General features: G+C 42.2%; 1 protein-coding gene across 4 annotated transcripts in view; it reads left to right on the forward strand.

Annotated features, from left to right (window-relative positions):
* Positions 1-27,803, forward strand: part of DPP10 (dipeptidyl peptidase like 10) — a 665,816-nt gene that overhangs the window by 356,607 nt on the left and 281,406 nt on the right. For all 4 annotated transcript variants that reach the window (XM_064156282.1, XM_064156301.1, XM_064156292.1 and 1 more), the window contains one exon: positions 21,204-21,318. In XM_064156282.1, coding sequence (XP_064012352.1) covers positions 21,204-21,318 — 115 coding nt within the window. The remainder of the gene's footprint in view (positions 1-21,203; positions 21,319-27,803) is intronic.

The raw sequence follows: 27,803 nt of genomic DNA on the forward strand, positions 1-27,803 counted from the left end.
ATTACTAAGACTATCTAATTACATGACTACTACGACACTAAATGCTATATTTTCATGAAGCTTTGAGCACGTAGATTTGCTTGCCTTACAACATTTTGAATTGCTGAATTTATGTGCTTTGTCTTCTAAAGGTTTGATTGTTTTTCCCCTCCCTTCACCTCCCCCCGAATTTTCCATTCTTTTGCTATGACAGACCCATGATACCAGTTTAAATGTGGTGTTAGGTGGACAACTGGTAATTGAGACTGAAGATTTGTAAATAAGAAGGAAAAAAAAAAAAAGAGGTGGGAGTGAATTATATTGATACATTTTAGGCAGCTCTTCAGGCTTAGATAGTCGTGATGCTTCTGCAATCAAAATTTTCATGCTCATCTTGAGTAATATGTTATTTTATTTTGACCTTAAATCATCTATGTTACCTGGGGTATTAAGCTTGCAGCCAGACTCAGAAACCCCTGTGAGAAACAAAATACCTCAATTTTGGCTGTGGAGTGGTTTTGGTAGAAGGCAATATAAACTGAGGAGGTAAAGAGCATGGCTAATGTTTGGGCTGCTTTGGTGCCCGTGTTTCTGTTAGCATATGCAAAACATATTTTAGTGCAGTGTTTTATGCCACTATTTACAGTGCTTAAGTTTTACCTATGCTGTGATTACCAGTCTGAACTAAGTATAAAAATTACTGTTGTAATCCGAGAAGACAATGACCTATATAAAAGAGGTATGATTGGAAATCAGATATATAATTGAAAATGTGGTCATTGTTCCTTTATATACACATTTATGTTAGTGCTATCTAGCAGTAGCTGGATCTGCCCCTAATTTAACTATTATTAACTGACACAGGTATCAGGATAGATGTGGGTCATAAAGATACTCTCCTCTGAGATCAGAGTGGCCTCGTTATAATTTATGTTTCACATAAGAACAAGTTTTTTGTAAACCCAGTTGCAGAAGAAGGAACCACTGGGGAGGTAGAGCTGTATATGGTTTCTTGTGCTGTTAGAGCTGAGTAAATTCCCCTTCGCCCTGTCGGCTCCTGTCTGACAAGAATATTTCAGAAGTTGTCTTCTGCATTTGAGCTGCAATTAGTTGTACCAATGATTTCTTCCATTCATGTGCCTAATTACCTGATGGAGCCTGCAAATCAACGTGTCTGCAGTCAGGGCACAAGTAATTGCACTTTCAATTTAGAGCACAAGTGGAGGACTCGGGAAGATTTGCAGCCCGAGTGTGTGGTCATGAAGGGAACCTCGAGTATTGTTTGTGGGCACTTCCTGATACAGCTACTGTAGTTAAGGCATTGATTTGATTCTTCTCCTTTGTTTCATAACAATAGCTTGACTTGTAATCTCAGTCATATGTTTTTCTTTTCTGTGTAACCTTTGCATTAACACAGTAATTACTGGGTAGCTGGCACATCACAGAACAGAGTCTCTTTTTTAAAGCAGTTTATGCTCTTTTCTTGCTTGGTGCACTTAAATATTTGAAGTTACAGTCTTGAAATAAGCTACTTGACAAAAGCACCATGGGTTTCTTTCATTGCTCACTTGCAAGGTTACCTAAATGTGCAACTAATAACCTCAGGGAATGAATAGAAAACAGAAAATAAAACATTCTTATTGCGGTGTCTTGCAGTACATTGACTACTGACAGATATATTCAGAGAGGAGGTTGAGTGTGTTCCTTGATAGATGCTGAGTGGTATATAGACAGCTTTTGGGTAAATTGCAATCTTTGATTGCCTCTTTGGTAAAGGCATCCAGAAGAATTAATGTATATATTTTTAGTAGCTTCTTGTTTCAGAAGCTGACATATAAAATTACTGTTGATGCAGCTGTACTTGGCAACACTTTTTTCTTACTCTCTTGGATATTTTCACAGATCTAGGTTTTGTTTCTTCAGTTTTTCTGTCCTTTCTTAAACAACAGTCTCATCTTTCTGCTTGTATTGAGATGTAGGTACTCCTCATACCTTCACAAGATAAAAATATTCAGGTGATAAAATGACCAAGGCAAAAAATGTTTTAGGGTTTTTTGTTTGCTTCAAATTCCTGTTCACATAATCACATGAAGTATAACTAATGTAGATATACTCCTCTTCTAGGCGAAATGATGAAATAATTACCACTAACATCTGTTCCACAAGGTCAGAAAAATGACTTTTGCCCACATTCAGTATGTTACATAGTCATTTTGATATATTTTAAGTAAGAATAACATCAGCAATGTAGATATGCAGTTGTTTTTAGGCTGGATTAGAAACTTCAAATACTTCTCCTGTAAGGTGTATTGCTTCAATTCCTTTTATCACAGTATCACACAGTATCACCAAGGTTGGAAGAGACCTCACAGATCATCAAGTCCAACCCTTTACCACAGAGCTCAAGGCTAGACCATGGCACCAAGTGCCACGTCCAATCCTGCCTTGAACAGCCCCAGGGACGGCGACTCCACCACCTCCCCGGGCAGCCCATTCCAGTGTCCAATGACTCTCTCAGTGAAGAACTTTCTCCTCACCTCCAGCCTAAATTTCCCCTGGCATAGCTTGAGGCTGTGTCCTCTCATTCTGGTGCTGGCCACCTGAGAGAAGAGAGCAACCTCCTCCTGGCCACAACCACCCCTCAGGTAGTTGTAGACAGCAATAAGGTCACCCCTGAGCCTCCTCCTCTCCAGGCTAACCAATCCCAGCTCCCTCAGCCTCTCCTCATAGGGCTGTGCTCAAGGCCTCTCACCAGCCTCGTCACCCTTCTCTGAACATGCTCAAGCATCTCAATGTCCCTCCTAAACTCGGGGGCCCAGAACTGAACACAGAACTCAAACTGAACACAGTACTTTTGCTGCATCATGTTGAAATACCATGCAATTAAAGTATCATATTGTTTTGCAGACGATTGTATTGTGGACAGGTAGTTCTGATGAACTGATGAGATTCATACTTCAGCTTCAAGTGTATGATAAACCATGATTTTCACCCTCAAAAGACCTCTGCAGAAAGTATTAAAGGAAATTAGATTCTGGGTTACTGACTGATTTGATTTTTATACTGACACAAGTGTTCACGAAAGAAAACATTACTGTGCACTGTCCCCATTTACATCCAAGGAAGTGAAGGGGAGAAGACTATGCACAGAAAAGTGTCTTGGGGTGTTCGTTCTGTGGCTAAGAGATAGGATGAGGTTATTTGTGAGGCTTGTGAAGACTGATACAACCAGTGGCAGGCAAGGGAAATTTGAGGTTTTGAGCTAGCTGGTCCATCAGGTTGTTTCGTCAGAACTACTTTTGGTTTGTTTTGCCCCAGTTTTTATCTTTCCCTATGTTCTGACTGTGTTGGTGAGGAAGTTAGAAAGCATAGATGGGGTTCAGTTTCTGGGTTTTATTTTCTTATTCAACATCTTATTCAACATCTTATTGATGACCTGGACGAGGGCATTGAGTCCAGCATCAGTAAGTTTGCAGATGACACCAAGCTAGGAGCAGGTGTTGATCTGCTGGAAGGTAGGAGAGCCCTGCAGAGGGACCTGGACAGGCTGGATGGGTGGGCAGAGGCCAATGGGATGAGATTTAACAAGGCCAAGTGCAGGGTCCTGCACTTTGGCCACAATAACCCCAAGGAGCGCTATAGGCTGGGGACTGAGTGGCTGGAGAGCAGCCAGGAGGAAAGGGACCTGGGGGTACTGGTAGATAGTAAGCTGAAGATGAGCCAGCAGTGTGCCCAGGTGGCCAAGAGAGCCAATGGCATCCTGGCCTGCATCAGGAACAGTGTGGCCAGTAGGACAAGGGAGGTTATTCTTCCCCTGTACTCAGCACTGGTCAGGCCACACCTTGAGTACTATGTCCAGTTCTGGGCCCCTCAATTCAAGAAAGATGTTGAGGTGCTGGAACATGTCCAGAGAAGGGCAACAAAGCTGGTGAGGGGCCTGGAACACAAATCCTATGAGGAGAGGTTGAGGGAGCTGGGCCTGTTTAGCCTGGAGAAGAGGAGGCTCAGGGGTGATCTTATTACTGTCTACAACTACCTGAAGGGACATTGTAGCCAGGTGGGGGGTGGCCTCTTCTCCCAGGCAACCAGCAACAGAACAAGGGGACACAGTCTCAAGTTGTGCCAGGGTAGGTACAGGCTGGATATTAGGAAGAAGTTCTTCACAGAGAGAGTGATTTGCCATTGGAATGGGCTGCCCAGGGAGGTGGTGGAGGCACTGTCCCTGGGGGTCTTCAAGAAAAGCCTGGCTGAGGCACTTAGTGCCATGGTCTAGTTGATTGGATAGGGCTGGGTGCTAGGTTGGACTGGATGATCTTGGAGGTCTCTTCCAACCTGGTTGATTCTATGATTCTATGCTGCACAGCAGTTACTTCAGTAGTTGGTTTGTGTTTTCAGTGTCATATACCCAGCAGAGAGACATGGGGATGTGGCCGATGTCTCCACAATCTTTGAGTTGAGGAGTTGTTTCCTCCGTGTGCCGCTGTAGCCAGAAGTCCTGGGTGCAGCATGTAGCCGGCTGCCTACTTCGCCACTTGATGTGTATCATATCAGCTTCAAGGCTAGTTTTAATGTTATTTGAAGTTTTGATCCTGTGGGAAAGCTGCCTGAAGTTGTAACTTAATGATTTGTAATATAGCTGCTCCCAGAAAATAAATTGTTTGCACAAAGGAGACAAGGTTATAAAAGATGATTCGGTTATTCAGCAGGGAATAAGCAACATACAGTACTAGGAGCTGTAGAAAACAGAAAGAAACCCCACAGGTGTAGAATCAACAGAATGTGTGAAGAAGGAAATCTTCCTGCAGAAGTCCAGTATTTAACTACACCTGCACTTTTGATAGACACCACTTTCTTGTTGTGAAATAGCTAAAAAATAATTATTGGGAAGTTTTCCACACATTTGGTAATCATTACCACTTGTCTGTGAGGAAATTCACACTTATATTCTCTGGGTGCTTTGTTTTAGTTGGGTGTTTTCTTATCTCTGCTCTTTAAGCTGGAAAGCAGCCAAGAGGAGAGGGACCTGGGGGTACTGATAGATAGTAGGCTGAAGATGAGCCAGCAGTGTGCCCAGGTGGCCAAGAGAGCCAATGGCATCCTGGTCTGGATCAGGAACAATGTGGCCAGTAGGACAAGGGAGGTTATTCTTCCCCTGTACTCAGCACTGGTCAGGCCACACCTTGAGTGCTGTGTCCAGTTCTGGGCTCCTCAATTCAAGAAGGATGTTGAGGTGCTGGAACATGTCCAGAGAAGGGCAACAAAGCTGGTGAGGGGCCTGGAGCACAAATCCTATGAGGAGAGGTTGAGGGAGCTGGGGGTGTTTAGCCTGGAGAAGAGGAGGCTCAGGGGTGATCTTATTACTGTCTACAACTACCTGAAGGGAGGCTGTAGCCAGGTGGGGGTTTGTCTCTTCTCCCAGGCAACCAGCAACAGAACAAGGGGACACAGTCTCAAGTTGTGCCAGGGTAGGTATAGGCTGGATATTAGGAGGAAGTTCTTGGCAGAGAGAGTGATTGGCATTGGAATGGGCTGCCCAGGGAGGTGGTGGAGTCACTGTCCCTGGAGGTGTTCAAGAAAAGCCTGTCTGAGGCACTTAGTGCCATGGTCTAGTTGATTGGTTAGGGCTGGGTGCTAGGTTGGACTGGCTGATCTTGGAGGTCTCTTCCAACCTGGCTAATTCTATGATTCTATAAGTGGTGCATGTTTTATGACCATTTGAGGTTATCTATGAACCTATTTTGCTGTGTTCCTTCAATCTCATTGAAAAATAAGCAACAGCTGACAAGTTATCGTGGTTTATAAGCGGGACAGGTTGCTCTTTTACCTCTTCCAGGAGGGGCAAAAGAAAACTGCTTACAGAAAGAACTGGACAGCATTGGAAAGTTTAAATGGAAAGGCTATTTACAACTCCTTACCAACAGTATGGAAATACATAAAATACATAGTACATCTTTGCCACGTTTCACTTAGGTCAAAGTTTCACACAAAACCCCAAATCACAGGCCCAAATGCCTCTCCCCTGCCATAGCTCTCTCTCCCACACTCAAACCCATTTGTGATGCAGCACTGTGATGGTTTGGGTGTTCCCTGCTCCCCCCAAACTTTGGAAATCACCCAGACTAGACTCAGCCGGCTCTGGAAACTGAATGAAGCTTATTATTTACAGCTTAGCTCAATATACATGCAGATATCTACAGTATATACAGTTATAGACAGAAATATACAAGGTAAAAGTCAATACAGAAACACAACTCCCCTCCCAGAAACCTGAGTCCCCAGGAGGGGCTCTCAACCACCCCTGCACCTTCCCCCTGCCCCTCTCAACCTTACCCCAGTCCCAAGGAAGAACAGAGGTTCAGCCAGGGGGTTAGGAAGCAAAGTGGATTAGTCAAAGAAACAGAGGGTGAGGTTAGGAGAGAGAGATGCAGCTTGGAGCTCCCCAGCAGCTGAAGTGTGACTCCCTTATCTATGTTTGGATTTTTCGTTTTATACATCTCAGCAAGCCTGTGAGTGAGGCAGACATCAGCCTTGTTTTCCTTGCACAGCCTGTGGTCTAGTTCTTCTCGCCAGAATCATAGAATCATAGAATCAACCAGGTTGGAAGAGACTGCCAAGATCATCCAGTCCAACCTAGCACCCAGCCCTATCCAGTCAACTATCACAGTATCACAGTTTCACAGTATCACAGTATCACCAAGGTTGGAAGAGACCTCACAGATCATCCAGTCCAACCCTTTACTACAGAGCTCAAGGCTAGACCATGGCACCAAGTGCCACGTCCAATCTTGCCTTGAACTGCTCCAGGGACGGCGACTCCACCACCTCCCCGGGCAGCCCATTCCAGTGTCCAATGACTCTCTCAGTGAAGAACTTTCTCCTCACCTCGAGCCTAAATCTCCCCTGGTGCAGCCTGAGGCTGTGTCCTCTCGTTCTGGCGCTGGCCACCTGAGAGAAGAGAGCAACTAGGCTCAAACTAGCACAAGCACAGCTTGGCAGCTCCAGGCCCAGCTAAGCTACTCTGGGCCTAGTTGGCAGCATTGCCAAGGTTGACCAGGCCTTATCTCCTCCACAGGAGGTAAGAACCCGCTCGGCCTTCCTGGGAGGAGAAAGGGAAAGGGAAGAATCTGTCTTTTCAGCCAAATTGATAGGGATGCAGGACTTGCAGATATGAAACGCAAAGATTACACTTTCCTCTCTACCTCCTGGACCTTTCTAGCTTCTGGAGGTCTGTAACTCTGTGGTGCTCTTAAGGACACCTAGCCTCAAATGGCCACACAGACGTTTAGAAACATGAAATTAAGGTGGATGCTTCTGTCATTATTAATCTGTGGAATCCTGGAGTATCCCATTTTAAACCTAGAGTATATCTCTGTAAGTACACGTAAGAAAACCACAGCATTAGAGCCTGTCTCGCAGCCCAGAGCAGAATCACAGCATGGCCTTCATTTCAGTCCCAAGTTGTGCCAGGGGAAGTATAGGCTGGATGTTAGGAGGAAGTTGTTGCCAGAGAGAGTGATTGGCATTGGAATGGGCTGCCCAGGGAGGTGGTGGAGGCACCGTCCCTGGGGGTGTTCAAGAAAAGCCTGGCTGAGGCACTTAGTGCCATGGTCTAGTTGACTGGCTGGGTCAGACCAGACCATGGTCTAGGGCTGGGTGCTAGGTTGGACTGGATGATCTTGGAGGTCTCTTCCAACCTGGTTGATTCTATGATTCAGTCAAATACTGTCCTCAGCATCAGACCTTTCACTAGTGGGTCTGAAGGAATTATTTGACTCTGACATTAAAGCTCAAGGCCAATGAAAGATTGCAAACCAGGCTTCTCTCGTGAGTACTGGACCTGTGAGCAGAAAATCATGCTCAGGGCAGTAACTTTTCATCCAGTTTAGTGTAACAGCTCTGCCAATGCCCAAGTACCCCACCTAGGGTCTTTGCCATCTTTCTCTGGCTATGGTCAACTAACTTCTCATTATAACTCTTCTTACTCTCAAAGTGGCAAGGAATCAAAAAGAAAATAAATAGTAAGTGTTTTGTAAAGCCCATCTTTGCCTTATTTGCAATGAGAATCAGCTGGAAAATGACAACATGACTCTGGAGAAAATGAAAGGTGCCACTAATTTCTTGCTCTGAGTCAAAACTCCTGATTTGGATGGATTTCTGCCAAAATATGTGAGGTATTCAGTGATATGCTTTCACCTTTATTGCTACAAATACTAAAGTGTGCATGAGGTGTGTGACAATATCATTGCCTTTCATGCCACTATCTGTTATTCTCCTGTTAAGAGTATGACAGAACCTCTAAAACTATTTTAGTGCCCCATCTCCCTTTTAATCTCAGAGTTCTTATGTTGTCTTTATTTTACAAAAAACAAACCAAATCAACCAACCAAACCAACTCCTCCAACAGACAAACCCCCAAAACAACAAAAAAACCCAAACAACAACCCCCCCCCCCACACACACACTACTGATGCTGATTTGTCTAATTTTGGTTGTTCTGCTTGTGATCCCTGTACTATTACAACTATGTATAAATGTACCTGAGAAATGGGAGGTATACTGTGTATAAATGTATCTGATAAGGAAGGTTATTCTTCCCTTGTACTCAACACTGGTCAGGCCACACCATCAGTACTGTGTCCAGTTTTGGGCTCCTCAATTCAAGAGAGATGTTGAGATGCTGGAATGTGTCCAGGGAAGGGCAATGAAGCTGGTGAAAGGCCTTAGAGCACAAACCCTGTGAGGAGAGGCTGAGCTGGGGTTGTTTAGCCTGGATGAGGCACTTAGTGCCATGGTCTAGTTGACTGGACAGGGCTAGGTGATAGGTTGGACTGGATGATCTTGGAGGTCTCTTCCAGCCTGGTTGATTCTGTGATGCTTTGGTTTTGCTCTGGCAGTGGTAGTGCTTGCATGGATCAATAAGAAATTAATATCTTACAATATATGTAACTTTGGTTATAAACCATCCATACACCTCAGAGAAATCTGTCATCACTACAGCAATTACTGCTTCCATATTGTTTTGCTTGTTCAAATCATCTAAATATTTTTCCCACAGAAATGTGATGAAACCCCCACAAACCAACTGAATTTTTACATTATCTTGAAGCCTACTGTTGAAGTCAATGAATCCTGTAAAACAGCCAAGAAATTCCTGATAAACTTTTTTTCTTAGTACTGCCTTTACTTTTTAATTGAGTGGAGTGTAAGTAAGGAGGTGATCTAGTGACCCATAGTCTTTCAACAAATGCCTTTTTATTAGCTCTCTGTGTGTGTAGGTGTGTGAAAAATGTAACATCGTTAATGCTGTGAGGACTTGGGTTGTTTTTAAGTGAACTGTGGTCTTGGTTCCACTGGGTTATTACATATATTATTTCTATCTGGTACATAGTGTCCAGTATACAATTTCTAATCACCTCTCAGGTCTTTATCCTCTGAACAAATGTGATTGTTTGAGTGTTACCTGCCCCCCCACTGTGGAAAATCACCCAGACTAGACTCAGCCACTCTGGAAAAATTAAATGAAGCTTTATATTTACAGCTTAGCACAATATACAAGCAGGTATTTACAGTATATACAGAAATATACAAGTTAAAAAGGTAATACAGAAACACAACACCTCTCCCAGAAACCTGAGTCCTCAGGAGGGGCTCTCAACCACCCTTCCACCTTTCCCCCACCCCTCTACCTTACCTCAGACTTTGCCTTATGCTCAAGGTAGTTTGGAGGGTTGGCTAGGAGGGTTAGGAAGCAGATGGATTAGTCACACAGACAGCAGGTTAGGTTAGAGAGAGAAGTGCAGCCCAAAGCCCAGAGAGAGACTCCCTTATCTATATTTATGTCCTTGTTTTTATACATCTCAGCAAGCCTATGAGTGAAGCAGACATCACCATTGTTTCCTTTTCACAGCCTGTAATCTAATTCTTCTCACCAAAATATTCCAGCTAGGCTCAAACTAGCACAAGGAAATGCAGGAGAAACCCATGTCTTTATTTCTGATTAATTTCTGCTTTAAATGAAGTGCCATTTTTGAATAAAGCAGGTAATGTAATTGTGAAGAGGACTGTGAAAAATCAAATGACAAATTCCTAACCAGAGCCCAGTGATACTGGCCAAAATTTTTTGTTTGCTACGCTTTTGTTCACAAATATTTGCATAAAGAGATGCTGGTTTACCATTCTCACATGACCTTGGGAAACTCATCTAGCTTTCTACCACCTCAGATCTCCCTAAACACAGAGATCACAGTGTTCTCTTTCCTGGCACTGACACTCTTTGGCCTGTTTACCTTTTAATTTATTTGTAAGAATATTTATCTGTATACATATGCAGTGATAGTTCACAGTATCACAGTATCACCAAGGTTGGAAGAGACCTCACAGATCATCCAGTCCAACCCTTTACCACAGAGCTCAAGGCCAGACCATGGCACCAAGTGCCACATCCAATCCTGCCTTGAACAGCCCCAGGGATGGCGACTCCACCACCTCCCCAGGCAGCCCATTCCAGTGTCCAATGACTCTCTCAGTGAAGAACTTTCTCCTCACCTCCAGCCTAAATTTCCCCTGGTGCAGCCTGAGGCTGTGTCCTCTCGTTCTGGTGCTGGCTGCCTGAGAGAAGAGAGCAACCTCCTCCTGGCCACAACCACCCCTCAGGTAGTTGTAGACAGCAATAAGGTCACCCCTGAGCCTCCTTTTTTCCAGGGTTGTATGTGTGTACATATGTATATGCACGGAAAGGCTTATTAGGGCACATTTAGATTTAAAATTACCTGCCTTTGTGGGTAACTTCTGTGTAAATCTGGAAACAAATATAAAAAAAAGACATTTTAGAAAAAAATTAAAACCAAAACAACCCCAACCTTTACAAATTTGTTCCATACTTTCACAACTCTTGATTTAATATCACTCATCTGAAAGAAAGGGGTTTTTGTCAGATTCATTCCCTAGGACTCTTAAATAGCAGGAAATTAAAGCATGCATATAAATATCTGAACAATGAGAGAAAACCAGGAGATAGTTTTGATTCTTCTAATCTAACAGTGGTCTTGGCTTAACGTAATGCTGTAGTGCAGAACTCATTGTTATCCCACTAAATGCCCGAGTTCTGTGATGTTACTGCAGTGGAATAAAAATTCCTAACCTTCTGTGAAATGTAGTGTTAGGCTGACATACAGATCCACTCATTGACACCAAAATCAACAATGTCAGTTGAAAAAGTCATATGTTATGGGACCTTACAGAATCACAAAATCATGGAATGAACCAGGTTGGAAAAGACTTCTAAGATCATCGAGTTCAACCTCACACCTAACCATTCTAATTAGCTAAACCATGGCACTAAGTGCCTCATCCAGGCTCCTCTAAAACATCTCCAGGGATGATGACTCCACTACCTCCTTGGGCAGCCCATTCCAATGGCAAATCACTCCTTCCGTGAAGAATTTCTTCCTAATGTGCAGCCTAAACCTGCCCTGGCACAGCTTGAGACTGTGTCCTCTTGCTCTGTCATTGGTTGCCTGGGAGAAGAGACCAACCTCCACCTGGCTACAACCTCCTTTCAGGTGGTTGTAGAGAGCAATGAGGTCTTCCCTAAGCCTCCTCTTCTCCTGCTGAACAACCCCAGCTCCCTCAACTGCTCCTCATAGGGCTGTGCTCCAGTCCCCTCAGCAGCCTCATTGCCCTTCTCTGGACACATTCCAGTACCTCCAATGCCTCTTGAATTGAGAGGTCCAGAACTGGATACAGCACTCAAGGTGTAGCCTGACCAGTGCTGAGTACAGGAGAAGAATAGCCTCCCTTGTCCTACTGGCCACACTGTTCCTGATATAGGCCAGGATGCCATTGGCTAATTGGTTTATTTCTGTGTAATCTTGAGGCAGTCTTCAAGATAGAGCACTAGCTTCTCATATTCAGACAAAAATGTCATTAACTTCAAGACTTATGTGTGGAAGAGAAGGTGTAGCGTAGTGTGAAAATTGGAGCTTTGGTCCACTTACGGCAAAGGGGGCATAACCCCAAAGCACTTCAGGATTAGCAGTGACCTGCAGACCCTCAGAAAGGTGCATGACTTCTCTTGATGACCTACTGTCTGAAGGTGAGATTTACAGGGGAGATTGGACGAGTATTGCAAATAGGTGTATTTAATAATGCATCTGTTCAGTAGCTGTGCAGTTTAGGAGTCTGCAAAAATCTCTGCAGGAGGATATCTGTAGTGTTCATGTACATAGTTACTTCTGAATCTCAGGATACTTCCATCTTGCCAGAACATTGTTATTCTCCTTAATTCTTCAAGTGATCTTATTACTGTCTACAACTACCTGAAGTGGCATTGTAGCCAGGTGGGGGGTGGCCTCTTCTCCCAGGTAACCAGCAATAGAACAAGGGGACACAGTCCCAAGTTGTGCCAGGGTAGGTATAGGCTGGATGTTAGGAAGAAGTTCTTCAGAGAGAGAGTGATTGCCCATTGGAATGGGCTGCCCAGGGAGGTGGTGGAGTCACCGTCCCTGGGGGTCTTCAAGAAAAGCCTGGCTGAGGCACTTAGTGCCATGGTCTAGTTGACTGGCTAGGGCTGGGTGCTAGGTTGGCCTGGATGATCTTGGAGGTCTCTTCCAACCTGGTTGATTCTATGATTCTATGATTCTAAGTATTTCTGCTGGACTGGGAAAAGAATACAGTATTTTTACTTCTGAAACTTTGTTGGAAACAAACTTTGAAGGAAGGTTGTAGCCAGGTGGGGGTCAGTCTCTTCTGCCAGGCAACCAGCAACAGAACAAGGGGAGACAGTCTCAAGTGCCTGGGGAGATATAGGCTGGATCTTATGAGGAAGTTCTTCACAGGGAGAGCGATTTGCCACTGGAATGGGCTGCCCAGGTAGGTGGTGGAGTCAGCATCCCTGCATGTGTTGAAGAAAAGCCTGGATGAAACACTTAGTGCCATGGTCTAGTTGACTGGTTAGGGCTGGGTGATAGCTTGATCCAGGCTTTTCTTGAACACCTCCAGGGATGGTGACTCCACCACCTCCCTGGGCAGCCCATTCCAATGCCAATCACTCTCTCTGGGAAGAACTTCAAATATTAATATTACTGTGTTAAGAAAAGGTGGGTGGCCACAAATTTTAACTTGGCCATGTGCCATGCACATGTGTTTGGTTGTGCTAACCTCACTTCCTCCTTGCTTTGTATTTGTTGCATGTACAAGTAATGTTCAAAAGTTTATATCAGTTTACTCTGGCTAGACCTTGAAGAAGGATTTCAATGGAATGCTTTGGAAGTTAGGCTTTTACTTGTTTGTCTAGTGTAATAGCTCACTCATTGTGTTTGAGTGAATGTTGTAAGGCACACTGCAAAATGAGTTGGAAGATGTGAAATGCATTCTTAATGCTAGGCATAGTATGCTAAATGAATTCCATAAATGCTTCTGATCTGTTTTGTCAGTAGTCACAACCAAAGAGATTGAAAAAAATCTTCCAGAATGCCAAAAATTACCAAAATTGAGCTTATGAGTGGGCACTTGCAGATCCAGGGTGGAAAAAAAAAATCTTTCTGTTTGGAAAAGAAATGGTAGAGGTTGTAAAAAGGCATAACATGTTTTAGAAGATCAAGAAAATACCTAACCAGTGTAGATGATTAACACTTCTCAGAATGACTTACACATGCACATTTATTCTTTTAGTTGATTTTGCTGAGACAGGAGTGGCTTTTGTTGTGCTTTATTTGTTTGGATTGGGTTGGGATTTTTCAGCTTGGCTCTATAAAAGGAGGGATTCTCTTACCAGCACAGCCCAATGAAATGAAAATATGAAGATGGGTTGTTCCCATATCCAGATCCTGCACCTGTTCTAAGCAGGGTAATTGCTAACAGGCTGCTCTCTTTTTAAAATGCCCATTACCCACAGAGCTGACAGTCATGAAAGTGGCATTTTACAACAGCTCTGAAGAGAAGCACCAGTGTTTTGATGAATAAAGATATTGACCAGGGAAAGTAATTGTATGACCATAATGAGTCAGACAAGAACTGGAGCTATAGGATCTTCTGACACAGTGAATTGTAAGGGGAGCATGAGGGATGAAAATGATAGGTACTTATGCAAATGGATTATAGCTTTTCTGTGTCACGCTGTGGCTCTGTCTCTTAGTCTCTTGCCATCTAGGCCGTGGCATTAGGCAAAAACAGCTGGGAAGAAATAGATGGAATCATTTCATCAGAAATCCTAAATGCTTGCTGTGGTAATATTCCTGCAAATAGCATACTGCAAAATCAAGACAGGTAGTAGTTAATAATCAGTTGCAGGACCAGCTATATAAAGAACTCTGTGAAGACTACAGTCTTTCTATTAGAAAGTGTCCTGGGTCTGTCTTTTAGAACACCTGAGATGCAAGGTGAAACAATTTGTCTTTTTATGATTATCACCTCTTTCTTTTTTTTTTTTTCATGTTTGGGGAATGCAAATGATAGAATTTAATGAAGTAGATCTTGGCAGAGTCATTAAGTATTATTGTGCTAATTACATCTAGGCTACAGAGTGAGACTCATTCCTACTACAAAGTAAATTACATTTGTTTTTCCTACTCCAATGCACTTTGCCCCTGAAATTTTTGTCAAAATATGGGAAGGCTGTGATGATTCTTAAACTCTTCCTTGGTAGGTTTATTTCTGGTGACAGCATAGAAACAGTCTGAGGAAAACAAAACCCAAAAAAACACCAAAAAAGAAGACCATTCAAGGCTTCAGATGGTGCTGTACTGGCAGAAACTGCTCCAGCCTGTGGCCCCTGTAACTAAGATTCATAGACTCATAGAATGTTTTGGATTGGAAGGGACCTTAAAAATCATCAAATTCCAACCTCCATGCCATGGGCAGGGACACCTTCCACTAGACAAGGTTGCTCAAGGCCTCATCCAACCTGGCCTTGAACAGCTCCAGGGAGGAGCCACCCATAATCTCCATGGGAAACCTGTTCTGTTGTCTCATCACCCTTACTGTAAATAATTTCTTTTTACTATGCATTCTAAATCTACCCTCCTCAAGCTTCAGTCCATTCCCTCTTGTCCTGTCACTACAAGCCTTTGTACAAAGTCCCTTTCCAGCTTTCAAGTAGGTCTTCATTTGCTCTCAGTGCCCCAACACAAAACCAGCCGACCAGCGGGCACTGCTGCAGTGCTGTGCTGATAGGTTTTCTGTTTCAGACACCCACGGTCTAGGGGTAAACACCAGTGTGCATCTGCACTCCTGTACCACTGACTATGTCTGGTAAGTAAAGTTCACTCTGGGCTGCAGAAATCATAGCAGCTCTACACAGCAGAAAGAGTTAAAAATGATGGAATTTTTGTGCTTAATTTTTATAGACAAATGTCTGTGTTCTCCATTGAGCTCTTCACACCATTTATCAGCTAGGTCAGTCTCAGCATGGACAGGTTAGTCCAATGAGAAAAAGCAGTTCAGTTAAACACCAGGTCTCAGGGTTAGCTTCTCTCATAGAGTTTGTTTCTCATTTCTTCTCCCAGAGAGGATGAAGCATTTTAATGAATCTCCCTCTTCTGGGAAAGCCTTGCAGAGGCACTCTTCAGTCCCCAGGCTTTAGCAAGTGCCCCTCAGTCTACCTGTTTGTACCACTGCTTCTGTCATTATTTCCATGGCAGAAATTGTATTGTGGTTTACATAAATAGTTTTCCACAAAACCAGGAAAATGCTATTAATTGAAAAAAAACCCTTTAGTTGTTAATATATTAGTTAGTATATTAGTTATAGTAGTATTTCAGCTTCTTAATATACTCATTAAAATAACCCAGAATTGCACAAGAATATGCTGTTTGCTCTTAATAATAACAGGACATGTTTATGACCTAGGCAGGCAACCAGCAACAGAACAAGGAGACACAGTCTCAAGTTGTGCCAGGGGGAGGTATAGGCTGGATGTTATGAGGAAGTTCTTCTCAGAGAGAGTGATTGGCATTGGAATGGCCTGCTCAGGGAGGTGGTGGAGTCACCATCCCTGGAGGTGTTGAAGAAAAGCTTGGATGAGGCACTTAGTGCCATGGTCTAGTTGATTAGGTAGGGCTGAGTGCCAGGTTGGACTGGCTGATCTTGGAGGTCTCTTCCAACCTGGTTGATTCTATGATTCTATTAATGCAGTATGTTACAGCAATGTTTTCTGACCTTTTATTGTCTCCTTAGTTGTACACTTTTGCTAGAAAAAGTATATATTAAAGGCTTTTCTATCTTCATTGGTTAACAATAAAGTTGTGCAACTTGTTAAGCTTTAGGAAGAAAGCTGTGATTTCTTTTCTGATTATGCTGCTTCCAAGAAGGTTGGTAGTTCATTCAGATGACAGTAATGAAAACGTTCCAGAGGTTTGTTTTTGTTTTATGTTAGTACATTCTTTTCCCCAAATCACTATCCCCAATACTACTTAAAAGGAAACAGCATTCTTAAATTATAAGCATTTACGTTTCTGTGTCAAGGGTTAAAAAATCCTTCTATGTGAAATACATTCAATGGAAATTAGTTTCATGTTTTTTCTACTGCAGTAGGAACTTGACTTGTGTCACATCAGATTCTGTGTGTTGTTCAAAACCAGAGAACAGCTCCTCAGAACTGCTGGATGAGGTTGCACGCCATAGATTGCGAAATTCAGAGCTATGACCTGCTAGTGCCTAAAAGGTTTTCATGCTTGTAGTGGAACAGTTCATCATCAGTCAGTAAATTGTGCTTACAGAGGGAGCTTATATTTAGAAATCAGCCTAGAAAAAGGGAGAGAATAATGCATCAGAGTATTTGATTTGTATTTCCTGGATATAGTTTTTCAGCATTCCCTCTGCACTATCTTGTTTTGTGGTGGTGAATGGGATTTAGCTTGGAGAATTGCTAATGGGTTGAAATGACTCATGCTTTCCTTTGAGCATTTGGCCTTTCTTTTAGTTACTCTTGTAAAATGTTGGTGTGATCACTTAATTATGCTATTTGCATCTTCTGTAATGCCACATTATACCTGGTTTTGTAACATAGCCTGACAGCCAGTTGCACATGTTCTTTTAGGGGTCTTTTCAACAGGGATTAAATGGAGACAATCACAGAGCATAAAGTTTTAAGTTCCTAATCTACAAACTCCTTTACAGTTGCATCTGTTGAATTCATTAATGGTGGTGATTAAAAACTCACGGTAAAACATGGCCTTTAGCATTTCACAGGAGTAGGTCAAAAGCATGTGGGCCTATAACATCGGTGTACAGTTTTCTGTGTATGCAGTGTAATGATTTTTTTTTCTCTTTGTAGTTGTGTTTTAGTAAGGAATTAATCACAAACTACATTCAGAGATTTATCTTACCTAAGGATTGGTTTTGGCAACAATGCAATTAAATGGCTTGAGACAAAGGTACTTTTAGTGCCATGGTCTAGTTGATTAGGTAGGGCTGAGTGCCAGGTTGGACTGGTTGATCTTGGAGGTCTCTTCCAACCTGCTTGATTCTATGACTCTATGACTAAATAATGAGAAGATCTTCAGTGTCTTGTGGTTTGAGCAGCCACTTTCTGATTCATTAGACATAAATTGTAAAATCTGTAGTGGTACCGTAGATAGTATTCTTCTAAAAAAAGCACCAGATTAAAAAGTTGATATTTTTTCAAACCATATTAATAGAAAAGCCTGTTTAGGAATTAAATCCTTAAATCTCCATGTGTGTGTTCGTCATTGTTACCTACAGGTTAGCAGTTAGTTATGGGGAAACCGTATGATGTCAAAAGCTTCTCATTGTGTGACTCTAAAGCTTCTTATTGTATGTCTCCCTGTGGTGTTTCCTCTTGAATGCCTTTGTCTTCTAGTCATTCTCAAAGATGACAGTTTCTGTTTTGCCAGTGACACATGGTCTAAAAATCTGCTGCCTTACCCAGCACAAGGCTAAAAATATTCTATTCTTGGAGCTTACTCTATTTAAAAACTTTGTAGGTTATAGTCTCAGAGTTGCACTGGTTAATGTCAAGAAAGTTCATAGAATCATAGAATCAACCAGGTTGGAAGAGACCTCCAAGATCATCCAGTCCAACCTAGCACTCAGCCCTATCCAATCAACTAGATCATGGCACAAAGTGCCTCATCCAGGCTTGTTTTGAACACCTCCAGGGATGGTGTCTCTATGAATTCAGCTTATAGTAAATTTTCTAGTATTTTATCAGATTTTTTTTGTAAGTGTGCATTTACTGCACAAAATCGTAACAGAATGCTGGCCACTGAATATTGAAACATTGTCATGACCTTTTAATGACTTCTTATCCAATAAATTGGAACAACTCAAATTTTACCAAAATATTAAACCCAAGTGCTTTATTCCTAGTCAGAGATAAGTCTTTCTCTTTATGGCATTCTCCAGGATTTGCACTGTGATTACCATGAAGCTTTGTATGCCTGACACTAGATTGATCCTTTTGCCATTGTTCTTCTCAAAGTTTGCAGAAGCATTTAAAATTGAGCTTTAATTTTAGGAACTGAGCATTATCTATGCCTGCAGAGATGAACATTCTGACAAAAGAGGACTTGGTACATTTTTTAGAGGCTTTGGTACATTCATCAAGTTGTCCAGATTCTGTCATTTTAAATCAGTCCTTTGGAATAAGGTTTCACAATTCTCTGGAGGTAACTACTGCTTTCTCACCACCACCACCACTTGTTCATACAAGCTGCTGGCTCTTCAGTTAGAATTGGGCTCTGTTTACATGTCATTGAAGAAATTTGTATTTTCTAGAGTGTATAATTAACACTAAAATAATTCTTACTTAAGGGAAAATAAGTTTGGCTCTGAGTTTACATGAAGGACATGAAAGGTTTGTATTTCTGTGAAAATGCCAGGGATTCTTGCAGTGACACTGTGGCCAGGGCTGTCTAGAAAGGAGTGAACTGTGCAATCCTCAAAACCTAGGGATTGCCACAAGAACCTGTGAAGCCATCATGCAGTCATCTTTAAGGCCAGTGAGGAAGTTGCTCTGATAATTGGTGATAAGTGAGGTTGAAAGATGTGTTGTTGGTTATGGTAATCAGACTTGCCCCGTGTGATGAGTCCCAGGGAAGTTGCACAGTACTCAGTCTGAGAGGGGATGCTCACTGGCCCTGTGCTGCAGCTGTCTCCAGTGATTTCCTTCTCTGTGCTGTAAGTGAAGGTCGTCCATTGTTTGCCATGCAGTCAGTATCAAGCCATGTCAGGGTGGTGAGTGGCTCCTTTCTGGGAGCTGAGGTGGGCTGAGGGATTCTCTGAGACTGTGGGATTGTTTAGAGCCTTTTTGTTGGAATTCTTTTTCAGTTGCTGGATAGAAAATGTCTTTTACAAATAGAAGTTAACCATGAGTGATACTGTTCTGGGTGGTGTATGATGTCAAGGTGGTCTACAACAGCTGAGAAGTTGCAAGTGTTGTCATAGAACAAGATGTCTGAGGTGACAGTTTCCCCCATCCCTCTGCCCTTTTGCCTGCCTGAAAGGGGCAAGGTTAGCAAATCAAGTAAGAGAGACTCCAAGTAACCTCATCTTTTGTGGCAGTTGCTCCTTATGTAATCAATGTAGAGGTGGCTTTGCAGGGCTCTGCTCAAAGCACCTTATCACAGCAGTCCTGAAGAGGGAGAGAGGCATTTTTGTGTTGTCAAGGGCAAATATGGGCTAAAGCCCACATTTTTTACCCCACCTAGTATTTATTTGGACCTTAGTGGAAGCTTGTGCAAATTGCAAAGGTCTGTAAGCAGGCTGAAGTGAGATCTGACTAACCCCTTCCAGGTTTCTCTTCACTGAGAGTCTTACTTTAGCAATTTAATTTTGAGATAGTAAAGGATTGGGTAATTGTAGCAAACAAACATTTGTGCCTGCTAGCTGTAGAGAAAAAAAATGTTTTCTGTGAAAGTTAGGACAGTGTGAAGCAGTTGTACTGTTTGTCATTCTGTTGTTAGGTGTTTGCATGTCATTTGGTCTGGGACTGTACCACGAACACAGGCACTGAGAAACTACTGAGAAACCTAAATGTTATCTCCCTGGAGTTCATAGAAGTTAAGTATGCAAGCGGAGAGCAGTAGGTGTAAGTGTACTAGGTAGTTACAGAAGCATTCATTTAATGCTTGTTGTAACCTACTGCTGGTTTTTGATGAGTAATGGGGGAGCAGTTTGCGGTTGAGCTACTGTGTGGGAAAGAAGAGCTGTGTGGCTTCAGATGGAATACTTGGAGCCTCTGGCACTTTTTAAAGTGTTTTCTATTACAAATAAGTTGAATCAAGTGCATTTAAATGAATGTGTATTTAAATGTTTATGGGCCATAATACATTAGGTGAAATGACAGTAAATTGCTACGTTTCATTTCTGTAATTATCTTATGAGCTGCAAGTTGATATTGTCCTGAAGTTTATGTTCAGCGCATTGTAACTCCACTCGTATTTCAGACAGCTTGTATAAGCTCATTTGATTGTCTTTTAGGGGATAAAATTACATATATATATATATATATATATATATATATATATATACATATATATATACTGTGTTCAGTTCTGGGCCCCCCAGTTTAGGAGGGACATTGAGATGCTTGAGCGTGTCCAGAGAAGGGCGACGAGGCTGGTGAGAGGCCTTGAGCACAGCCCTACGAGGAGAGGCTGAGGGAGCTGGGATTGTTTAGCCTGGAGAAGAGGAGGCTCAGGGGTGACCTTATTGCTGTCTGCAACTACCTGAGGGGTGGTTGTGGCCAGGAGGAGGTTGCTCTCTTCTCTCAGGTGGCCAGCACCAGAACGAGAGGACACAGCCTCAGGCTGCGCCAGGGGAAATTTAGGCTGGAGGTGAGGAGAAAGTTCTTCACTGAGAGAGTCATTGGACACTGGAATGGGCTGCCCGGGGAGGTGGTGGAGTCGCCGTCCCTGGGGCTGTTCAAGGCAGGATTGGACGTGGCACTTGGTGCCATGGTCTAGCCTTGAGCTCTGTGGTAAAGGGTTGGACTGGATGATCTGTGAGGTCTCTTCCAGCCCTGATGATACTGTGATATATATATATAGTTGGTTTGTTTTAAAAAGAGGCATCTGTTTGAAAAAAATAAGAGTTAAAAACCTCTGGATGACTGTCTGCTCTTGAGAGTGGAGGGGTCACAGTCACCTCCCGTGCTGTAATGATGAGTACCCACTGTGCGATATTCCTATCACTGATCTTTCTAGAAATATAAGATTATGAAACATGGTCTTTTCCTTTTATTTTATCTTTTTCCATTCCTGTAGGAACTTGGAAGTAACAGCCCTCCGCAGAGGAACTGGAAGGGAATTGCTATTGCGCTGCTGGTGATTCTAGTTGTTTGTTCACTCATCACTATGTCTGTCATTCTTTTAACCCCAGGTAACCTACTTCTTTATATTATCTTACTCAAGGTGTATGATTCATAATGCAGTTATTAAAATGGCTTATAAGTGTTAAAGAATTTCTTGCCCTTAAGTATTTTTAACTCCTGGTGACTATAAATTTTGATGCCTGTTGAAAGATACTAGAGGCCTCGTGGAGCAGAAGCATTTGGCTTTGGCAGCAGGTCCTCAGGACTGTGTCAGCCTTGACGCAGCTATCAGCAGTCCTCAGTAGCCTCATCAGGTTTGAGCAGACTTTAAGATTTTGTCACTTATGTTTTTATGTAAGTTCCAAGTCACAGATAAACTATGAGATAACAAGGGAACACAGTCTCAAGTTGTGCTGGGGGAAGTATAAACTGGATGTGAGGAGGAAGTGAGTGATTTGCCATTGGAATGGGCTGCCCAGGGAGCTGTTGGAGTCACCGTCCCTGGAGGTGGTTAAGAAAAGCCTGAATGAGGCATTTAGTGCCATGGTCTGAATGACTGGCTAGGGCTGGGTGCTAGGTCAGACTGGATGATCTTGGAGGTCTCTTCCAGCCTGGTTGATTCTATGATTCTATGTTATGGAAAACTAATACTGAGGGGGAAACTTCTCCCTGAACTAGAAGCATACACATATTCATGACCTTCCCTTTTGCTTCTCTCAGAAACAAAGAGAGGAGAAACTACTTAAGAGTTTATTTGCAAAAAGGGAAAGAAGAGCAAGTAAGTAGACAAAAAATAAGCAGTGGAACATATTAAATAATTATTCCTCTTTTTTTTTTTTGGTTCTAATTTGATCTGAGTTATTTTGCAGCTGGGACAGCAACCATTTAAATGTGTAGGAATGTAAGCAAAGGAAACACTGCACAGCTTCTAAATGAAAGTGTATTATTGAATTCTTTTTGTCAGATTTTAAGTTATGCCAAGCATTTGATCAGGATGTCATGCTAAGATAGTGAGCACTGGTCTGCAGATTTCTGCCATGCTGTGATGGTTTGGATGTTACCTGCACCCCCCACACTTAAGAAAATCACCCAGACTAGACTCAACCCCTCTGGAAAATTGAATGAAGCTTTGTACTTATGTCTTAGCACAATATACAAGGAGATACTTACAATATATGCTGCTATATACAGAAATATACAAGTTAAAAAGGTAATGCAGAAACACAACAGCCCTCCCAGAAACCAGAATCCCCAGGAGGGGCTCTCAACCACCCTTCCACCTTCCTCCCACTCCTCTACCTTACCCCAGACTTTGCCTTATGTTCAAGGTGAGTTTGGAAGGTCTGCCAGGGAGGTTAGGAAGCACAAGGATTAGTCACACAGATGGCAAGTTAGAGAGAGGGAAGCTCATGCAGCCCCAGAGACAGAGAGAGACTCTTATCTATGTTTGTGTTCTTGTTCTTATACATCTCAGGAAGCCTATGAGTGAAGTAGACATCACCATTGTTTCCTTTTCACAGCCTCTAATCTAATTCTTCTCACCAAAATATTCCAGCTGGGCTCAAACTAGCACACATGCAAGGGCTCAGTTTATATAAACAAAAGTATTCCTGAAGTGTTTTAATTAAATTATGGTTCCAGACTGCATGAATCATCCAGGGAAGTTGGGTAGAACTGTTCACAGGCAGATGCAACAGTAGGCTGCTTCTGCTTGAAGGGGGAGTGGTGAGACTGAATGGTATAGGATGAAAAAGTTTTGCCTGTCAGAGGGAACAAGACAGCTGGAAAGACTTCATAGGAATGCTGTGAATTCCTCTGCTTCCTCTCTTCAGTATACCTACTACATATGCATGGTGCTGTCCAAGGAGAGGACTGTATATTTAGTTCCACTTAGAACATTTTGAGAAAGATAAAAGCAGAGTTGTGCTGCTGTAGTCTCGGTTTCTTCAGGGACTAATAAAAACCAGTTGTTGAGGGCAAAATGTGTCATATCCTGGTACACTTTAAGACAGAAAACTGTTTTCAAGGAGATGTAACTTTTTCTTTCTTTCTTTTTTTTTTAAGCTTGTAAAATCTCAGAAGTGTTTTACTGGAATTCACAATAACAAACATCAGTTCTAGCTCTTATATCCATATAGAATTATTAATGGTGTAAAAACATAAATTGAAGTCTTTGAAGGCCCTAGTGGGAAAAAGAATAGGCAACCTAGGGAAATGTTAATTTTTTTTTAACATGTTAAAGAAGATGAGTGAATTACAACATCTCTGAGGCTGCTTCAAAATCCAGAGTTTGCCTGAAAACTTCGTGTAAGCTGGGACCTACATTTCATTTCAAGTCAAGCGAGTGAAAACTGGTTCTGTCAGCTCAGATGCTCTTAAGATATCCCATAGAGACTGTAGAGTTTGATATAAATAAAACCTTTTTCCCAGAATGATCTAGGTCTGTAAAACTGGGATTTCTTGTGGGTTGGAAGAAAGCTTTGGAGGTACATTGCAGGGCAGCTACTTTTCCTATTTTGATTCCAATTAGTGCTGCTCTCCCTTTGCTTTCATGATTAATTAATATGTTTTGGGAAGAAAATATACTGATACTCTGCCACTTTGCTGGTAGGTGCTAAGCACTGTAGCTGAAGTTGTCTGGTCTTGAAGATAGTTAAGATTACTTTGAGATGTCTAGCATTTGAGAAGAGGAAAAACTTGGGAGGCTTTTACAGGTCTGGCTACTGCAAGTTGCTGAATCCTAAGGTGCTCCAAATCTCTTATTGTAAATACTTGGTTTGAAAATTCTTCTCATAAATTATAACAGACCTGAATGAAGGTATTCAGTGCAATAGTGAGAATTTTGTCCTATATTATAGAATCCTAGAATGGTTTAGGTTGGAAGGGACGTCAAGGGTCCAACCCCCCCACCATAAACAGGGACACCTCCCACTAGAACAGGTCGCTCAAGGCTTCATCTAACCTAGCCTTGAACACCTCCAGGGAGGGATCATCTGCAGCCTCCCTGGGCAACCTGTTCCAGTGTCTAACCACCCTCACTGGAAAGAACTTCTTTCTAACATCTAGTTTAAATCCTCCCTCTTTCAGTTTAAACCCATTACTCCTTGTCCTATCATTACAAGACCTTGTAAATAGTCCCTCCCCAGCCTTCCTGTAGTTCCGCATCAAATACTGGTAGGCTACTACGAGGTCTCCTTGAAGCCTTCTCCAGGCTGAAGAGCCCTAACTCTCATAGCCTGTCCTTGTAGGAGAGGTGCTTCAGCCCTCTGGTCATCTTTGTGGCATCCTCTGGGCTTGCTCCAACAGTTCAATGTCCTTCTTGTGTGGGGCATCCAGAACTGCACACAGTACTCCAGGTGGGGTCTCAGGAGAGCAGAGTAAAAAGGGAGAATCCCCTCCCTTGCCCTGCTGGCCACACTGCTCTCGATGCAGCCCATCACAGGGTTGCTGTCTGGGCTGCACTCACACTGCTGTCTCATGTTGAGCTTTTCATCAACCCAGACCCCCAGGTCCTTTTCATCAGAGCTGCTCTCGGCCATTTGCCACCCAGCCTGGACTTGTGCTTGGGATCATGCTAAGCCAGGCACAGGACCTTACACTTGGAATAGTTTAGAATGTGTTGCTTTTCATTTCAAATACTATTTTGAGACTTCTTTCCTTCACTGGCTCTGCCTGTGCTGTTGAATGCTTCTTAGATTTCACGTAAATTCCCCTGAATCCTGCACAGCACACTGTCTCTTTTTATGGAGATGATAAAACATTCAGATGGTGGCTGCTCAGAAGCCTGATTGTGTATTTACACTGCAAAAGTGTATTTACTGCTATGCCAAATCCAACAGAAATCATCTCTTATGCTTGCAATTACCTCTGCATTGCTTTGGCCACAATATATGGAACTTTAGGTCCATGTGCACATGCTTTACCAGTTGTCATTTGACTTCACTCAGACTTTGAGCAACAACTTTCATGTCTTTTTTAATAGAGGGATCAAGGCTTCCATATGAGATAAAAAGCTTTAAAAACAAAATCATCTCTGAAAGTTATAGGCAAAAAGCTTCAAAGAGGCTTTATCTTCTGATAAAGGTAGAAACACTATTAAAGCTAAATGGAAATTCTTGATAAATGTTATTATTTTTATTACATGAAATGCAACTTGAATATGTGGCACTGGGCAGGAACTATATTGAAATAAATGTATTTTGACCTACTAATATATTAGCTTTTGTTAAAGTATGAAGTATTTGTGTTGCAGTTTTGGCTGTGGTTTTAGTAAATTGTACTGTGATGGTTTGGGTGTTACCTGCCCTCTCACACTTAAGCAAATCACCTAGACTAGACCCAGCTGCTGGAAATTAAAGAATGAAGCTTTATACTTACAGCTTAGCACAATATACAAGCAGGTATTTACAATATATACAGCTATAGACAGAAACATACAAGTTAAAAGCGATACAGAAACAGCCCTCCCAGAAACCAGAGTCCACAGGAGGGGCTCTCAACCTCCCTTCCACTTTCTTCACATCCTTCTACCTTACCCCAGACTTTGCCTTACGTTCAGTGTGAGTTTGGAGAGTCTGCCAGGGAGGTTAGGAAGCAGAAGGATTAGTCACACACACAGCAGGTTAGAGAGAGAGAAAAGTGCAGCCCCAAAGACAGCAAAACTCCCCTATCTATGTTTGTGTTCTTGTTTGTACACATCTCAGCAAGCCTATGAGTGGAGTAGACATCACCATTGTTTCCTTTTCACAGCCTCTAAATTCTTCTCACCGAAATATCCCAGCTAGGCTCAAACTAGCACATGTACTCAGAATATTAATAGTGGTTTTGGTTCCCTTTATACTGCTTTTTATCTATACTAATACTCAGAAACTTTATAAGTATATTAATTTGCTCAACAAAGAGATGGGAAAATGAAATTCGGTAATGTAAGAGATCAGTGGTAGAGCCTGAATGGACTCCCAGGCCTGTAACCTTTTACTGGGGCTCAACAATTCTTTATCAACCTGTGTGGACTAAGGACTACATGCAAAAAAACCAACCAGCCAGCCACTGGATGAGTACAAATTGCTACACTTCTCTGTAGCCTGGAGTAGGCTTGCAGACAAGTACCCCTGCTAGTTTTCTTCACAGTTAGATAAATGCAACAATAAAGAAAATGAGTGATGTTACCAGAGAATGAGGTTATCCTTGTTAAAGGGATTGGAGTGTGGAAAAACTTAAGAGTATCAGGATAGGAGTCTGTCTGTTCTCTGGGGCAATTTAATTATAAATCTAGTGATTTTTGTGCAATATTTGGAAACTGTTACTGGAGAATTATTTAAGAAAGAAGGAAGGAAGAAAATACCTTGGAAATAATCTTACAGCTTTCTTTACATTGGGAATTAGTGGCCAGTACAGAGACATGAGTAGCTGTTAATGAGATGCTATCATCTGATTTGTATGTCCATATAAACATAATCCAGGTATCTTTCTGTTCAACTGTTACTCTATTTTGTGTTTTCAAACTCTAATCAGGTGCTGCAAGTACTGAAACATTCATAGGTAGATTTTCTGGGATCAGCACCTCACTCCTGCCTTTAATTCAGCATGTTGTTGTGCTTTGCACCATGACAGTATGTTCCACATCATAGGAATTATCTGAAGACCTATCTGTCAGGCCCATAATGAAAAGCAGCCTGAAGTGTTGATCTGTATTTCAGAACTGAGAAATACTCATTTGGAAGTCCTAGCAGCTGAAGGCTTTTATATGGAAAATTGCCTAAGAACAGCCTGAGTTGTATAGACATTGCTACCCTTGTACAGGTGTTACACCACAACACTTCAGGCTGCTTTTCATTTGGGGCCTGACAGTACTTCTACTTTGATGTTAACTTACTGTTTCTGAAGTTGTGGCAGGCTCAAATGAGTTATGTGGGATTCCTTTACTGAGATTTTGATGTTCACTTATAAACCATGCATGCTGATCTATGATAATTACTGTTGAGCAAAGGGGCATGTAACTCTAATCATTGACTCAAAGCAGAGTCAGAGTTTGCTTTTGCTGTCTCTTGATGGGAAAAAAAATGAGCCAGCTTTGCAGGAAGATTCCTCTAGGGAACATTTAGGTCAGCCACACTGTCAGAAAATGCTTTTTTGAGGTTGGCTCAAGTAAAATCAAGCTCTGCGAAGAGAGTCCATTTGGATTATAACCAATAGAGAAATACTTTATTTAGAAGGTGTTGGGACTGACCCTTCCACACTGTCTCTCGTGATGCTCTTAAAATAATAGAAAGCAAGTGGAGTGTCATTAGCAGAAGATTCAGATTTCTGTTTGTGCTGTATTTTCATCCCTGTAACTACTGTAAATTGGCAAACAGGTTTTGACATCACACTACTTTACAGCGAGTTGATTTTTCCCTTTGCATGCAAACATAATATAAACTACACTAATTCCCAGATATTGATATACCTGTTAGCTTGCATGCAGTTCACTAGTGATGTTTTTCCCTTTGCCAGATGGCATTTAACATCAAGCCTTTATTGTAATTTCTAGTGTTAAAAGTTGTTTTCCCAT

Source organism: Pogoniulus pusillus, chromosome 2, assembly GCF_015220805.1.
Source record: "Pogoniulus pusillus isolate bPogPus1 chromosome 2, bPogPus1.pri, whole genome shotgun sequence".
NCBI classification, from domain to species: Eukaryota; Metazoa; Chordata; class Aves; order Piciformes; family Lybiidae; genus Pogoniulus; species Pogoniulus pusillus.